Source organism: Callorhinchus milii, unplaced genomic scaffold, assembly GCF_018977255.1.
Source record: "Callorhinchus milii isolate IMCB2004 unplaced genomic scaffold, IMCB_Cmil_1.0 Scaffold2, whole genome shotgun sequence".
Lineage (NCBI taxonomy): Eukaryota > Metazoa > Chordata > Chondrichthyes > Chimaeriformes > Callorhinchidae > Callorhinchus > Callorhinchus milii.
The window spans coordinates 121,504,714-121,523,182 of record NW_024704743.1 but is presented as its reverse complement, the minus strand read 5'-3'; the positions used below and the strand labels follow the sequence as shown (position 1 = coordinate 121,523,182).

The 18,469-nt window shown below is 40.7% G+C and overlaps 1 protein-coding gene across 1 annotated transcript in view; it reads right to left on the bottom strand.

The window, feature by feature from the left end:
• Positions 1-3,475: 3,475 nt before the first annotated feature.
• b4galt6 (UDP-Gal:betaGlcNAc beta 1,4- galactosyltransferase, polypeptide 6) overlaps positions 3,476-18,469 on the bottom strand; it is a 28,977-nt gene continuing 13,983 nt past the window's right edge. Inside the window, exons 2-9 of the mRNA XM_007895036.2 lie at positions 15,386-15,505; positions 13,827-13,940; positions 11,896-12,020; positions 9,942-10,058; positions 9,270-9,457; positions 7,668-7,790; positions 6,245-6,346; positions 3,476-5,431 (exon numbers count right to left, since the gene is read on the bottom strand). Of these exons, the coding sequence (XP_007893227.1) occupies positions 5,284-5,431; positions 6,245-6,346; positions 7,668-7,790; positions 9,270-9,457; positions 9,942-10,058; positions 11,896-12,020; positions 13,827-13,940; positions 15,386-15,505 (1,037 nt within the window). The 3' untranslated portion in view covers positions 3,476-5,283. The remainder of the gene's footprint in view (positions 5,432-6,244; positions 6,347-7,667; positions 7,791-9,269; positions 9,458-9,941; positions 10,059-11,895; positions 12,021-13,826; positions 13,941-15,385; positions 15,506-18,469) is intronic.

Below are 18,469 nucleotides of genomic sequence, written 5' to 3'. Positions count from 1 at the left end.
ATTTCAGTATCGGATTCTATTTTGGGGTGGGGGGTGGGCGGTGCGGATGTATAGAAAATATGAAGTGCACAAACTGTTCAGTTAATACTGAAAAATATAAGGTCGAGACGCACAAAAATGGGTCTAATGTTTAGCAACCTTGTTAGTTAGTGTACAGGGTTACACTAAAATAATATTGCTGGTAAGGCAATTGAAAATTTAGTCAGAAATGTTAATAAAATAAGGATGTGTATCTGAAATTTCCTTTCAGCACTAAAGAAACGCCATCAGTACTTGTTGTCGCATTTTAAGGTACTCTCTTAAAAATTATCATTTCGGTCTAGTCATTAAAAAGTAAACTTACTTTTAAAATACAATATTATTTTAACTCAAAACAGAAACCAGACAACAATGCAGACCTTATAATACTAACACTTGCATTTGATAAACTGCTTTATCATAATGTTGAGAAATCTCAAAGTGCTTCACAGAATATGGCAGGGCAAAACCTTGGGCAAGTTTCCTTACTCCACATGCTCAAGAAAAAAAATAATAATTTGGTCACTCAATCCACAACTGTTTGTGGGACGCCGCTGTGCGCAATTGGCTGCCGCATTTCTCCCACAAATATACAGTCAATTCACTTTACAGCATATTCTGTGAAGCGCTTTGAGACGTCCAGAAGACGTGAAAAGCGCTATATCAAATGCAAGGATTATTATTATCGTTAAAGAGTGGATTGACTGTATATTTTGAACAGCACTGTCCCACAAACAGTCATGGACTGAGTGACCAAAATCTTTTTCAAGGGATTATTCCCCCGAAAAGCAGTCCGCCAAACGATTAACAACTGGATTCTTACTTACTGCTACGTATACAGAGGCGTGTGCTGCAAGGAAACTTGCCTAAGGTTGGGCCCCACCTGGGAATCGAACCCAGGTCCTCTTGCTTGCGAGTGAGCATGCTAACCACTACCCTAAGGGACTCACTTCTTCAGAAAAGCCAGGAGAAAAAGGACAGCAAACTACAATAGGATACACTACTGGATCCCCAAATCAAAACCTTTCAAATAGATTAGAACCTTGCAGGTGCTTAATAATTAATGATTGGCAGTACATGTTGAAGACTATTATACTATTATTTTGACTGATGTCAGGGCAGATTAATGTTATGAAGAGCTACTGTATTTATTTTGGTCTCCTCTTAAGATGGGCTCTCTTAAACCCATTATTTCCCCACCCTCACATCCTACAACCTTTTACATTTTCTCCAATATTCCTGCTACTTTCCAAAGATTTTTTAACAAGTCATCAGAAGTGAACCCCCCACCCTAACTACGGCAAATTTATTCCCTGCTTTTTAAGTATAGAATTTGCAAGCTAACACTAGTAAGAACCCTGCAGCAAAATCTCTGCCATTCTATTTAATAGCAGACGATAACATGCAAGATACGTTTATGGGATGATTGATCTCGGTGCTCTCCCTTCTCGCTGATACATATAGCTTCCACTCTGCTCTCTCACACCAAGAGATAAGGAACTTGCTGTGAGGAAGAAATGCAGATGTGGATCTATTAGCCACCATTCCTTTGGGTATAACATACTGCATTTCCCACACTTAGCAAAAGACTCATTAAACTCGTTTTTGAGCTGAACTGGCTCCAAGGTGACATGTTTGGCAACCTAATGTTGGAATCGAGTCAGGCCTCTGTGGCGGTCTCGGTAGTCTGGATCCTGAGCCAGGCGGGTCCATAGTATTCCAGGGCGCTGCTGATGACAGCACAGCCCAGTGCGGCTCATCAGCAGGACCAGAAAGGGCAGACCAGTCACTGTTGTGCCATTGAGGAAAAAAAAGAACAGCTAAGACTGGTCAGAAAAAGCTGCAGTATTAGTCTACGTAATCTCTGTTTGAACCAACTTCAGCTACTTCGAAACCCTCCTCAAGTGTCAACTTGAACCCCCCCCCCATAACCCTCAAAAATAATTTTTCCCTTTTCATGAGGATGAAGCAATCTGGGGAGCTGAAAGGCAGTAGAGAGATGGCTCAATGAAGGCTAATTTTCAGAAGGAGGGCAGAAAGCAGCAATCCCCAGGAAGCAATAGGAAGTAATTCCAGGCCAAATAGCAATTATTCTGCACTCCATAAAGCCACTGGTTGCCAGATACAATTAAAGGACAAAAATGGTGAATCTTCACTGGTTTAACACAAAGCATACACTTATTAATATACCTGTCAGACACTTCAGTTTCCTCTCTGAACCTAGCTTCTGACTTGAAAAACCACTGAAAATTTCCCTTTTGGTCTTGGTCATTATTCAGTCACAGTTCAAGTCAATAATCATCCAGAAAACATAACGGACATTACTATAATTCTGATCCTCTACAATAAGAAGCCCCCGGCCCACCCAGATAATCAAGTAAATTACTCCCATCTTCAATGGAATATATGCTTGTTTTTCAAAATACCTGTTGTTTTTTCCTTCCTCGTCTTCTTTGAAGCATCTACTTCTCAAGAAGTCTGGTAGTTCTACCCAACCTAACATGGCTCGATTTATTACACTACTGTTTTTGTGGTTCATTAAGGTGCATTCATGAATACAATAAAATAATCCTAGCATTTGATAAGCACCTATAACTTTCGAGATGCTTTGCAGGTAACTGACAGCAACTGATCTCAATTACCTGTGAAGCACAATTGTATTTGCACACAGCAAAGTGCTGCGAACAGCCAAGAAAAGTAAACCAATTGATCTGAAGGATTGTTGGCAAGTGCAGGGACACTCCCTTTTATATTTAGTCTAACATCCACCGAAGAACACAACCTTCTCTTTTTGAAAAGAGCAATAGTATATTTAATAACCAGCTGAACAGACAGATAGGGCCTCAGTTTAACACTTCATCCCGAGGTCAGCACCTTCAATAAAAGAGCACTTCTCCAGCACTGCAATGGTGGGTTAGCCTAGACTACCAGCTCATGGCCCAATGTGAAGTTTGAATCCGCAATCTGCTGACCCAAAGGTGAGAGTACGACCAAATGAGGAAAAATGACACCTGACTACAATACAAACCTACATCAGAAAAATGCAAAGCCACCTTAGTTATTGACAATTGTGACAAGGTACATTCCAAAAGACAAACAAACACAATCTACAGTAACGAAAAGAAGCAATACCAGTTTCGCCCACAACTAAACAGCTGCATTATTCCACCAACAAAATGAATCAAAATGTTCCCTGGGCTCCTGAATAAAATAACTTCTAATGCTTACCATATTTTGAAATGATAAATAATAATCATCAATTGGTCTAGCCCTTTTCACATCGGAAGAATGTCCCAAAACGCCTCCAGGATTTTACTGGGAAGCGTAGTGACTGTGTACTTGTAGGGGAACGCAGCAGCCCAATTGCGCACAGCAACATCCCACAAACACCCATTAAACAAATGTTCAATTTTATTTGGGGGATTGTTGACCAGGACACTGGGAAAAAACCCTTCTCTTTTAAACAGTGTCATGAGATTTATAACATCCACCTAAACAGTCAGACCGGATCTCGGTTTTAACTTCTCACCCAAAGTTCAGCGTCTCCGACAATGCAACACCCTCCGAGCACCGCATCGGAGTATCAGCTTAGACCATGCGAATTCAAGTCCGATGTGGGAGCCTGAACCCAAAACCTTTGGACTCAAGGAGTGAGAGTGCTACCAACTGAACCAGGCTAACACTGTGCTCACACAGACTAAAAAGATAATGAATAACAAAATAAATTTGTCCTGTCCCCCACACCGTCAACTCTCCCAGTACTAATGAGGTTAAGAACCATTAGGGCCTTTTTCTATTCCACTAAACAAAGGAAAAAAGGCTCTTAGCGAGAGTCACAGACCCCAACATTGTCAAAAGAATGCAACATTAAATTAAGGGAAGTTTTTCTTTTGCAAAGAATCATTCTGACATCAGTAGTACTGGCACATTTTCAGCTTCACCCCACCCCCAAACTGAATTTTTTTTTGAGTGCATCCACTTATTCACAGCATGCTTTTATCATTATTGGCAAGTGCACTTAAGATTTTAAAATCCTTTTCTAGTTGACATGATTAAAGAAAACAGGATCTCACTTTCAAGATATTAATTCAATGACAAGTTTTTTTTATATATATCCAGTGGCGCGTTTATAAATGCTGAACCTTTAAGCGTCCAGGGAATTGAAGAGAGAGAGAGGAAATGAGAGAAGCAGCACAGATGAAAATGTGGAGGTGGTCAGCTGATCCTATGATGGAGAAAACAGATTTGGTTGTGTATTGTGGAAGTCAGTGCATTGAAATCATAGAAGGTGAAAATTTGATTCAGCTTTCAGCGTAGCCTCACGCTTTAACAGTCAGTGAAAAACATCCTCCCATCTAGGCTAAATGCTAATCATCCCCACTTATACACAAATGTATCAAGATGGCACCATGCCACACGTCAGAAGGTAATCCGAGGCTAGACTCATTTGTTTTCATACAGGGGGAAAAAAAAATACCTTCCCAGTCAAACCTGGAAGGTCGATGTACTTGCTGTTTATGCCCTATCTTAACATAGTACGATTTTAGCTGCCAGAAACCAAACAACATATTGGAATTCTCTACAACCTTTAGCATGGAAAGAATAATGCATCTTAAAGGTAATATTTACACCTTTGTTCTTTCATGCTAAGTTACATACATATACATTATATATAATATATATAGATAGATATCATTTCCTTATTAAATGTAACATCACCCAAATGCATCGATTCAATGATATAAAACAGGAGTGGCAAAGTGCACAATTTTACATTTATATATTTACAAATCCACAGCATTATTCCAAACACACCGGAAGCCTTCATTTTAGCTAAAAATACAATGTCGTATGCAGCAACGAGAGATGGGAACTCTATTGGCTTTAACAGTTTGGGTCAGATGCAATTGGAGTAGACACCTTTGTACAGAGGCAGCTGAATATGACAAAAAAGTGACTACAATAGTGCAAGGACTTTAGATAGAGAGCGGTCCTGCTGTAAACTTCTTGATTTCAGAATGGTGGCATTTTTGTCCCTTCAAAATGCAAGATGAATTCATTAGCAAAGCCAGTGCACATGCATGCAGACACAGTCAGCTATTCAAACTTCGGGAGCCAAGCAGTCATTAAATAATTTACGGCTGAGCTGGTTGGCTGTTCCTCAAGACTCTTGAGCCCTTCACCGAACTGCCACAGATTAAAAACGCTCGGAAATCCATCATCGGATTCCAGGAAGCTGTTAAAAAGCAAGATGCCAGATCTCCTTTAAACTTCATCTACAGGAGCCAACTCTGGTGTAAGGTTCACAGTTATATTTTTGTACAATAAGTTAACGGTTATGTTTGGAGTGTACTTCAAGTTGTTCAACCCATCCAGGGGTTGGCGTTCCTTCGAGTACCTTAACAATTTGTATCTGAAGATTGAAGCAAAATGTGAAAATTAATCAATTCTGTTGAAATATAGAACAATGAAGCACCCGCTCAGTCTAGTTTAGACTCTAGTCTGACTAAGACCGTATACATCACTCAGAAAAATACATAATAATAATCCTTGCATTTGAGATAACATCTTATCACGTCGGTATATAAATATAGACATCAAAATGCCCAAGTACACTAAATTTACAAATGATTTATATTGAGGATATGAAGACTGCAATTAAGATTCTAAGCCCATCATGTAAATATATCCAGTTTAAGAGGAAAGGTTATTTCCAATTTTTCTTCCTGAAAACCGCTAAGTTAAATTGCCAATGTGTACCTTTGATTCGTATCGAGTGTGTGCAGATTTGTGACTCAGACCAAATCAATAGCCATTAGAAACTAAATTGAGATTAGCTACGTTTATTAGAATATGTTTCTGTGAAAAGTGGCAACTATATTTGCAATTGAATATTCAGCCAAGTTGTGCACAATGGTCCACAAACAGTCAATCTTCCAATTTATTTGGGGAATTGTTTGCCAGGACCCTGCGAGAAACACCATTCTCGTTTTAAATCACGTCATGGGATTTTTGACATCCACCTGAACAGGCAGACGGGACCTTGGTTTAACGCCTCATCCAAAGGATGGCACCCCCGAAATGCAGTGGTCCCTCCCCGATAATGAAATGTCAGCACCGACAATGTGCACATTCTCAATACTCTGCTGAAAGTCAATAAGGCACATGCACTAATAATTACTATAATAAGTACATGTGTTAAAAATGGATTAAGTGGAATACGAACCTGCCTAGAAACTGTACCTCTCCTCGGTGATGATGAGGAATAGATTTGTATTTCCCCAGGTCACCCTCGGGCCTGCTCACATTGTAACCTGCATAAAGAACTCTACCGATGGGGGGGGGTGGGGGGGGAAGAGAGACAGGAAGTGAAAAAGAAATCTTAGCTAGTCACTGCTCAAAGGAACAAGCCATAGGTTTAGGTACTTGGTTTGATTCAGAAAAGTAACCATTGTTGATTCGCTTAATTACAGAGAGATCACACAGTAGAGAATACAAGACGCAACAACAAACTGATGGATTGTTGTTTGCGGGTGGGGGGGATGGGGGAACTTGCACAACACATCCAAACAGCAATGCTTCATTAACATAACGGATTACAGCATCTTAGACTTTTTTTTCCTACGATATGTTTTATGCCCAGTATTAGTTTATACTTCCAGCAAATATAGCAATTATAGTGGGATGCCAGATAATAATACTAACCCCTGCATTTGACACAGCGCCTGATCACGCGTTGAGAGGGTTTCACAGGATATACTGTACAGTGAATTAACTGTGTATTTTATGGGCTAAACACAGCAGGTAGTTGCACACAGGAATATCCCACAACATAGCTGGGACATGGCTGTGCCCAATTGGCTACCGCGTTTTGCCCACAATTTATTATTATTAATTTTTGTGATGCATTTTTTGCTCCGACATAACAATGGCCAAGTGTGGAGGATGCAAAGTCTAGACATGTGCAGAGTTCACTTCATTACTGGTTAGTTTTTTTTATTATTAATGTTGTTAAAGTTACTTGCAAACTACTTGGCAAAAGAAATATCATTGCCATGGTGCAGTCAGAAGTGCTTACGGAAAATTGTTGGGTAGGAGCTTTAGTCTGTATCCAGCTGAGCTACAGTTACCCTGGGAGTGCTTGATGGTAACATGAATGCCCAAATGGAAAAACATTGCATAGCATTCTGTTTAATGAGCACAAAATTACACTCCCAACGCCCATAATCAGTTTAGCAATATTGACTTTCAGCTGGCTCCCCAACCATAAAATCTCCTCCGGTCAGCGATCTTTAATAATCTTTGTATATTCACAAAATATACCGTAAAATTAATTTCCTACATTTTGTGGGCGAAATGCAGCAGGCACTTGCGCACAGCAGTGTCCCACAAACAGTCATGGATTGAGTGACCAAATTATTATTATTTCATTTATTTTTTTTGGAGGGATTATTACCCCAGAAAGAGTGATCCGCCAATCGACTAACAACTGGATTCCTGCTAGGTAAACACCGAGGCGGGTGGAATAAGCAAATTTGCCTGAGGTTTCGCTCCGCTTGGCAATTGAACCCGGGTCCTCCCGCTTGCGGAGCGAGTGCTCTAACCACTACGATTGATCTTGAAATTGAGTAAATTGATAGGATTCTTACCTGCGCCACAGGTCATCATCTTCTCCACCCCAACCCCAGAAAGCATTGGGAAAGCCATTGATTTTTTTAAACTGCTCTACTGTTAGACCACTGACCCCACCAAAGAACTCATTGTAGGGTAGGCTAGAAAATACGGAGGAAAAAAAAACATACAGAGGTCACCTTCAGTGGGGGCCGCTCAATACAAAATGATAAAAACAAAAAGAATCCAAAAGAAATGGAAATACAAAACTCACCCATTTAGCTTGTCAGTGCATTAAAAAAGACATTTAATACGTTAACCAGAACATAAAACAGACAGGGTAAAAAGTACAGCTAAAGAAACAGAGATTAAATAAAAAGAAACAAAGAGGTAGCATTTCAGGTTACAAACAAATCAAATGTGAAGAGAATAAATATTGAATTTAAAAGACAAACATGCTTTACAAAATGGCACAATAATGAACTACTGATGCAAAATAAAATCAGGCACAAAGTTACTACTGGACTAATTTCATCTCCATTTACACCTGTATGACAACTCCTGTATATCATGATAATTTGGAGCATTAAGTGGATTTATGGCTCATTGACAGTGACATTTTAAATGCTAACCCGACTAGATACTAATTCCTTCCATACAGCAGGTTTACAAGGTTAATTTTCTGAGAAACTATATTGAGTCTTCTTCAGCATTTTATGCTGTAAAACTGAATCATCACAATCAAGGTGGAGTCTGGGCAAATTATTCTGATCTCTGCTTACAAGACCTCAGGAACATTGAGACCAGTGTCGTATAAGTCAGTCCATTGAAAGTTCTTCAACTCTCTTGGGCATTAAACTACCCAGGACATTTCAGCACAGTTGGTCAAATGACTGCATTTGAGTTCAGTACATACGCTAAACGAATCAGGTGTTAGTGCAGTGTATGTATTAATACATGTCAATCGGGTATAAACCCTCGGGTTGTCTAAAAGGTCCAAATTAAATATTGAGTGGGAAGCACAATTTAGCTTCCTACGTTGTACAAATGGGATATTGCTTTATCCCAATAACGTAAAGGTCACTTCTTAAAATCATATATTTTGTAAATTTATACTAAAAAGGTACGTGAAAAAGTATAAACTTCAAGTGAATCCCTCCTCGGACATTTAATTTCAAATCATGTATTTAACTCCACAGTAATGTGTTTTCCAGTTCTACAGCACTGAAATCAGGATGCACTTTTTCACCCAAAGGGCAGTGGAAATCTGGAACGCTGTCCCCCAAAAGGCTGGGATGCTGGATTCATTCAAATTTTCAAGATTGGGTTGGATAGATTTTTCTTAAGTCAGGGTGTCAAGGGCTATGGAGCAAAGGCAGGTAAATGTAGTTGAGGTACAGATCAGCCATGATCTAATAAAATGGCAGAACAGGGTTGAGGGGCTGAATGGCCTACTCCTGGAGTAGATCATTCAGTCCCTCAAGCCTGCTGGGTTGATATTACAGATTCTATACTATGGAGACTATCTACAAACTGAAGGTGTAATTGGTGGTTGTAGCTTCAACACCAATATCCTTCCCATCAGAGACCAAATCTAACCAGGGACTAAAGTAGGTAAATGAGACTGCTTTCTTACTTACATGTACATATACTTATCCAGCTTTGACGCAAAATGTCGTGGCATTTGCCCACATCCGTAATAATTGCGATCGCTCTCGGGAATATGATCCACGTCATGGAAGACTAGACAGTCCCAATCCAAATCCTTCATCGCCTCCATGAAGCCAACGTTGAAAAGCATGGCTCGATTAAAGGGATAGCTGCCATCCTAAAAAAAGGGGGGGCAATTTAGAGCGAACACGCACGGATTGAAGAAGAACACTTCACTTACGCTGCCACCAGGTGGTGTGTAAGAGCAAGCCTACAGGATGTTCTAACCTTCCCAATGACGGTGTAGAGCGAGTCTGGTTCCAGCGCAGTGTCTGGGGTTCAGAACGTTACGCTGCACCCTGTCTGAAGGGTGCCATCTACATCAACCCAAGTTGTTTTAAGCAAAGTCACGCGACAGTGGAGTGCACATATCTTCGTGTCATTCAGTCCTTCCTGACTGTCATTCAGTTATTCCTCAACCGTCAAATGATGGAAATCCTAGGTCGGAACCCAAATTCTGCGAGCTTCAGTTATTATTTGAGCCGAGTGGAGAATGGGAGAGCGCAAGTCATTGTTAAGATGGGAGTTTTGATCCTTTTACGATCTCTCTTAGTCCTTCTGTCAGAAAAGTCGCTGCAGTTATTTTTTTTTTAAAAATGTACCTGCTCAATCACGTAGAACCCAAACTGCACACGCTGTCGCTGAAGCATGGGAATCATGTGTCGAAACAGAATCGGTAGATGTTCATGACGGTTGCGGAATGGAATAAGGATTGCCACCTGTAAAATTAACTCTCTTAGCACATTTTTCCTGTTTGAATCTATATTATATATATATATTCTATATATATATACACATTATCCTTTCTATGATATATATCTATACTAATAAAATGACAATGTCTGTCTGCGCTTCAAGAAGGATCTCAATAACTGATTAACGTAGAGACATGATTTATACCTCATTGGAAAGGTCTTGCAACTGGGAGTGACATGGGCATATTTGTTTTCGGGTATCTCCTATCGTTCATGAGTTATTTTCAGTTTTGCCTTTATCACTGCAGTTACACCTGGTCACCGCTGTGTCAAAGTGGTGCTGTGGCATTGTGCGTCACAGAGCACCTACGTATAAATGCACACACTGCAGTTACACCTGGTGGCTACGCTTTGATTTTTCTCAGGGAAGTGCCACCACTTTGCCTTTCTTTAGTTCACTTCAAATAGATGTGGATTTGTTCCAATTTGTGCTCTTTATGCCGCTATACAACTTCATGCAATTTAGACTGGTATAAAATGTCTACTTGATAAATCCTAATTTTCTGCTGAAGACTACAAATGGGCCATAATTATACTGTATTCAAAAAACACACATTTCTATGTATTGAAAGTGATTTAACAAACAGACATATTTACAATCCAAGAAACACAAAAATATTTTGCCCACAAAATAGTCAATTCAGATTACAGTATATTTTTTGAAGGGCTTTGAGAGTCTCAAAGACGTGATAAGGCGCTATGTCAAATGCAAGGATTAATAATACTATTTAACACATGAGCACCAACACATGATGCCAGGGAATGGAGGAATGAAGATCGATTCTGTACCTTTCTTTGAGTTTGCAAATGATGAAATGTAGTAAGATCGATCACTTTCTTATACATGGTCTTTTCCTTAAAGCTGCATAATTCTGATTTATAGTATTAATTTGGTATAAAGTGTCAGCCTGGCTCAGTTGGTAGAACTCTCTCCTCTGAGTCAGAAGATTGTGGGCTCAAGGCAGATGTCGGGACTTTGAATTCACACTAACACTGCAATGCAGTGTTGGGGGCGGGAGCGCTGCACATTGTCGGAGATACTATCTTTCAGATGAGACATCAAACCGGAGTCCTATCTATCTATCTGCTCAGTGGACATAAAAAATCTCATGGCACTATTCGAAAAGAGATGGGAGTTTCTCCACATGTGAAAAATGCTATATAAATGTAAATTTGCATTGCAATGTGTCCTAGCTAACAACCCTCCAGATAAAATTAGTCACTCACTTCATTGCTATTTGTGGGACACGGCGGTGTGCAAAATTGTCTGTTGTGTTTATAATAATCCTTGCATTTAATATGGCACCTTATCACATCGTCAACCTGTCTCAAAGCGCTTCACAGAATATACTGTAAAGTGAATTGACTGTATATTTTATGGGAGAAACTTGGCCGCCAATTGCACACAGTAGAGTCCCTCAAATGGTTGTGGATTGAGTGGTCAATTTTTTTTTAAACAATAACAACATTACATTTGTATAGCATCTTTCACGTCGGGAGGATTCTTACCCCCGGAAAGCAATCTGCCAAACGACTAACAACAGGGTTCCTACTTACTGCTAGGTAAACAGAAATGTGTGGACTATGGAAATTTTCTTAACATTTTGCCCTGCCAGGGAATCGATCCTGGGTCCTCTCGCTTGTGAGGCGAGTGCTCTAATAACTACGCTACAGGACTTCACCAAATACGCAGTTAATACACTTCACTGTAAAATCCTGTGAAGTGCTTTGAGATGTCTTAATGATGTGAGAGGCACTGTATCAAATACAAGGATCATTGTCTTTTTCGTTGACTTGTCACCTTCCAACGTGCTTTGCAGTCCTTTGGCTTCCAGTGCCCACCATACTCAATGTCTGAATCCTGGGACAACATCCTTTGGATTTCTTCCATGCTGATTTCACTCATGTTCACGTCAACTAGCCCCTCTGAGTTAAAGGGGAAAGAAGGATAGAAGTATGTATGTGTGGGTGGGGGGGCGGGGGGGGGGAAGAGGAGAAATGCATGCATTTAAAATCACTCTTCATCTAAAACATGTACAGTAGAATATAAGCGGACAAATGTGGTTACACAGAATTGCAACCAAAATGCTGAAAGCTTCCAGTATAAAAATCATTTAGAATATTATTAATCCTACAATTGCTATCCTTGCATTTGACAAAGTACCTAATCATCTCATTAAGGCAATTCAAAGCACTTCACAAATTATACTATAAAGTGAATTGACTATATTTTGGAGGGACTAGACAATGTAGACCATGATAAGCTGTTTTATCTTGTAATGAACAGTGGAACCAGGAGACCGCCTGTGATTGAAGGGGGTAAATTCAGAACACATCTGCAGAAAACACGACTTCAATGAGCGATCAGTAAACAAATGGAACAGGCTCCCTAGGGAGACAGTGGAAGCAGAAAGTGTTCATTGTTTCAAGAACAAATTAGATTGATTTCTGCTGGAAAATAATATCTCGGGACACCATATATAGTTTGGGACACGGCATGTCAAGCAACTGCAAGGATGGTGGAAAGCGAACTGTATGGCCCTTGGTCTTCTTTCGCCAACAAATGCTTATGTTCTTACTTAGTGGCAAAACATGGTAGTCAACTGCACACAGAAGTGTCCCAAAAACAGTTGTGGATTGAGTGACCACATTTTTTTTGTTTTGGTTTTGTTTGCTTTGCCAACTAAATACATGGTAACTCTACGATATATTTCTACTTTATAATTTCTTGCCAAGTGGAGTCCTGTTATGGTTAAGACTGCTCGCCACACAAACGAGAGGACCTGGGTTTGATTCCCAGGCAGGGCAAAATGTTGGGCAAGTTTCCTTACTTCACACACCACTGTTCACCTAGCAATAAATAGAAACCCAGTTGTTAGTCGACTGACGGATCACTTTTCCGGGGGTAATAATCCCTTAAAAAAATAAAAATAATTTGGTCACTCAACCCACGACTGTTTGTGGAACATTGCTGTGTGCAATTGGCTGCCATGTTTCGCCCACAAAATATAGTCAATTCACGTTTAGGTATATTCTGTGAAGCGCTTTGAGCGCTTTGTGGAGTCCTGTAGCTCAGTGGTTAGAGCACTCGCTTTGCAAGTGAGAGACCTGAGTTCAATTCCAGGCAGAGGGCGAAACCTCGGGCAAGTTTCCTTACTCCACACAGAGCCTAATAATAATCCCTCCAAAAAACCCAAAACAATAATAAATTGGTCATTTTCAATCTACGACTGTTTGTGGGACATTGCTGTGCGCAATTGGCTGCCGCGTTCGCCCACAAATATATAGTCAATTCACTTTACAGTGTGTTCTGTGAAGCGCTTTGGGACGTCCTCCCGACGTGAAAAGCGCTATATCAAATGCAAGGATTATTATTATTATTATGTCTCAAAGACGTGATAAGGCTATATCAAATGCAAGGATTATTATTATTATTATGTCTCAAAGACGTGATAAGGCTATATCAAATGCAAGGTTTATTATTATTATATTCTGTGAAAAGCTTTGATACACATCAACAATGTAATAAGGTGCTATATCAAATGCAAGGATTATTATTGTTATTCTAAACCAATACATTAAAATTAAAAAGCTTGTGTATTTTTAAGGGGGAGATGTGAGGAAAGAGGAAAAAAAACAATATTACATTTCTCCAACTCTACCTTCAAGATTAGATTATGCTGAGTTTCCATTTAAAAAAAATACTATGAAAGATTAATTGAAATAGCTTACTCATATAAGGCAGTTTTTCTGGGCAAGGCAAGCCAGGAGAAATTGTGAAATCTTCTGGAAGATACGTCGCACTTTGACCAAGGTATTCACTTGAATTATAGCCTTCAAGGTAATCTAGGGAATAAAGTCAAATTGACGTTAAACAAGGAATTAGAGCGCCCAGCAAAAATTAAAAAGTCGTCACCCATTGAGGTGGGGAAATATCCTTCCTGTGATTCAGCGCCTTGGCTCCATCAATATCAGAAAGTTCATCAGTCTCCCCTCGTAATGAGTTAGCTTCTCTCCAAACAGAAGCAAGTCTTTAGCCACTTGACTTTCCCAGAGATTACCACAAAACACAACTGATTGCTTCTTTCTTCTACATGTTTAACTGCATCACAATGGCACTCATTCAGGCCTTGATGTCAGACAAGCAGGCAGTCAGAGTACGGGTAGGTCTGGGTTTGCCTGTGAGGCTGGTATACACAACCCACAAGCTGAGGATAAAGACAAAGATGATGAGCCACAAGGACCCGAGAAGCTCTAACATGAGCAGACAGACTGATACTGAACCAAAGGGCAGATGATCATTCGTTGCCGGTAGAAAGAGCCACAAAAGACTGAATTATATACTTATTGTTCAATTGAAAACTGATAGCCTGTTAGCATCAGAGACAGTCAGCGAGTTAGCAAATGGTGGAGAAGTAAAAGGGTTTCCACCAAACAATACAAAATTACAAAATACAAAATTGTATAGCATCTTTCATGTCGGGAGGATATCCCAAGACACTGGGCAGTCAGGGTTTTGGACCCGAGCTGGGGGAGGCTTGGGCTCAAGGAGGGGAGAGGGCAGGGAGGGGGGCAGAAGGTGTGGTCAAAGAGGAGGATCTTGGGGCATGCCTTGAAGGAGGCAAGGGAGCCTTGAGGGAGGCAAGGGAGAGTGAAAGGAAGTGGGATGGAGAATGTGGGATGGAAACCTGTAAATATTGATAGTTAAGAACTTGTTATGGCTGTCAAGCACTCTGAGACACTACCCTGTGTGAGGAGAGCTAAATGCAAGTTGTTGTTGCGGGGGTACAATGGGGTTAAAAAACGCTCCAACAGAAATTCCACGCAAGTCAAACCAACCCATGATAAGATGGCTCTGATGACTACAGATCTCTGCAAAGTAGTGTCTGCCTAATTTGTGTAAGGATCCCAGAAGGAGATACAAGTCAAGGTGTTTTTTTTCTGACATAAAGTACCTTTTATGCTATCATTTTCCAAACAAGAACTTTTGAAACCCTATTATGCGATTCAGAAAAAACACTTTTCCAAAGAAATTGGCCTCACAACAGGTTACAATAACAGTCATTTCAGACACGGATCCTGATTATCCACCAATTTCCCACAAGTTTCTTTCAAATCATTTCTCTCTGAATCTAATAACCCTGAAGCCTTTCAATTGACTGGGAGGAGGTGTCTGCTACTGGATCATTACAAAACAGTTTAGTCACTTTTCACTGAAACCTAAAAGCTGCAAAGGAAATTTAGCAAAATGGTAAAATCAGTTTTTGTCAAGGGTAGTAAATATGTCCAACCTGTCCCATTAAGTGTGTTGTTCCTCTTTGTGTAACGGTCTCGAATTAGGATTCCTATGGTCCTCACATTGTCCCTTAACATCTTGCCTTGTGCTTGCACCATGAAGAGATAGGTATTTGCTGAAAGAAATACAATACAAAATTACATTTGTATAAGAACCTTTCACTTCCACCCTCCCTTATCCCAACCCCCATTCCCCAACTGATCAAAAAAACCCTGTTGGGGTAAGGGAGGGTGGAGGTCAGGGAGGCTGACCAAAGAGGAGGCTCTTGAGACGTGCCTTGAAGGAGGCAAGGGAGGGAGCAAGGCGAAGGGAATGTGGGATGGAGATCCAAAGGGTGGGGGCAGAGAGACTGAAGGCCCGACCCCTGATGGTGGGGCGGGGGATGTGGAGCAGTCCGGAACCTGCTGAGCGGAGGGAGCAGACAGATAGATAAGGGGTTAGCAGGTCACAGAGATAGGAAGGGTGAAGTCCTTGGAGGGTCTTGAACACAAGGATGAGGATTTTGAACTCAAAAATACAAATTACAACTGCAAAACTGTTCACTATTATCCAGTACTTTTAATCAAACAAACAATTTTCTGCAAAGCAACTATATAATAGTACTTCTTACAAATACCCATTTCAGGTATAAAATAATTGCACACTGCAGTTTTATTTTCTGCAAATACCAAGTTCAATTTAAATACAATATAGAATTCTTCTGTGTACAAAGTGTTTCGAATCACTGTAATTTTCTTTAAGTACAGAATTAACCTAGCCACATTTGGATATTGCAGAGTATATACTAATTATTGCCTGGTATATAACGATTTGGATTTGCTTCTTTTCTAGATTTACATAGACTGAACAGCGTGGAAGCAGGCCATTCAGCCCAACCTATTCTTGCTGATATTTATACGGCATACAAGTCACCGTGAGACTTCACACACTGCTAGATAAGTAGTTTGAGTACACGAGTAATAAACCTAAGCTTTGTATTGGGGAAATAGTAGCCATGGGACGTCCTCCCGACGTGAAAGGTGCTATACAAATGTAATTTTGTTGTTGTAAAACATAGCGCAACTGACTGGTATGTATAGAAAAATGCAGGTTACTAGAAATAATGGAAGTTTACAGTATTTACTGTTATTTAACTAAAAACAGCCCAACTGCTTTGTAATTTTTTTTGATCAGTTGGACGTCTGTCACATGCGGAACCCATCACCATGCTTACGAGTGGCCAAACCAAACTGAGAATTCCACGCCTACCACTTACACATGGATATTCCAGAGATAGATATTTTGCAAATCTTTTTATGACAATTATAACACACAGTAAAACGCAGCCTGGTACCTAACTTCTCCTGTGCAAATAACTGTTTGAATACCAATTCCCTGTTTTTTCCATGTACCCATTTAATTTTATATAAAATAGAGGATAAACACATAAATAATAATCTTTGCATTTGATATAACACCCTATTACATCAAGACACCTCAAAGCGCTTCACAGGATTTTACTGTGAAGTGTAACGTCTGTTTTTAGGCGAACACGACAGCCGGTTTGCACACAGCAATGGCGCACAGCATGAAGTACCAATTGATATTATGTGGAGAGATATTATTGGCCTGGAGAAAGTTCATTCTCCTTTCGAATAGTATCATGGAATCTCCCCCAGCACTGCATGGGAGTGCCAGCCCAGTCTGCGAGTTCAAAACCCCAAAGTGGGGTTTGAACCCACAACCTTCTGAAACATCAAACAAAAACAATAACCTTCTATTAGTTAGGTAATGAAGTTATACTTGGAAATGTCAATATTTATTTGAAAAGGACAACATGTTTTGTACTTGCTACTATCCAGCAAAGAGGGTACAACATCCCTAGTCAAATATATTGAAGAACAGCTGCAGGCAGGCATGCCTTTTCCTCTTTCCTCTCGTATCTGGCGGTATGTGGTGTCCTGTAGCATATTGATTAGAGCACTCACAAGCGAGAGGACCAGGTTCAATTCCTGGTCAGAGTGAAACATTAGGCAAGTTTCCTTATTCCACATGCCTGTTTATCTGGTAATATCTAGTAATATGTGGAGTCCTGTAGTGCAGTAGTTAGAGCACTCGCCTGGCAAGCGAGAGAAGATGCCTGGCAGGGCGAAACCTTGGGCAAGTTTCCTTATTCCACACACCCAATAATAATCCCTCGAGAAAAATAAAACAATAATAAATTGGTCACTTCAATCCATGACTGTTTGTGGGACACTGTTGTGCGCAATTGGCTGCCGGTTTTGCCCACAAATTCACTTTATAGTATATTCTGTGAAGCACTTTGAGACGTCTCAAAGACGTGAAAAGGGCTAGATCAAGTGCAATGATTATTATTATTATTATTATTATTAACGAGCAGTAAATAGGAACCTGGTTGTTAGTCGATTGGCAGATCCCTTTCCAGGGGCAATTAATCCCTTAAAAAAAATGGTGACTCAATCTACGACTGTTTGTGGGACACTACTGTACACAATTGACTACCGCATTTCGCCCAATAACAACAACAAAATTACATTTATAGAGCGCTTTCATGTCAGAAGGAGTTCCAAAACGCTGAACAGTCAGGTGTCGGGGCCCGAGCATGGGGGAGGGGTGGTGTAGGGGTGATAGAAGACAGAGAGGTGGGAGGGTGACCAAAGGCACGGTCAAAGAGAAGGGCTTAAGACCGGCCTTAAAGGATGCACGGGAGGAAGCGAGGCGAAGCGACCGTGGGATGGAATTCCAGAGTGAGGGCAGAGAGGCTGAAAGCCCGACCACCGATGGTAGGGCGGGTCGGGCGGGAGACATGGAGCGGGCTGGAGCCTGATGAACGGAGGGAGCGGGCAGGTTGGTAGCGAGTCAGCAGATCAGAGAGGAAGGAGGGAGCAAGGCCATGGATGGCCTCTCGACTCTCTACCCCCTCCTCGCTCCCTCCCTTCCCTCCCCTCACCCTGACCATTTCCCCCCAATGCTCGGGTCCTGACCCAACTGTACAGCGCCTTGGGACGTCCTCCCGACATGAAATGCGCTCTATAAATGGAATCTTGTTGCTGTTGTTGTAAGGTGAGGACGAGGATCT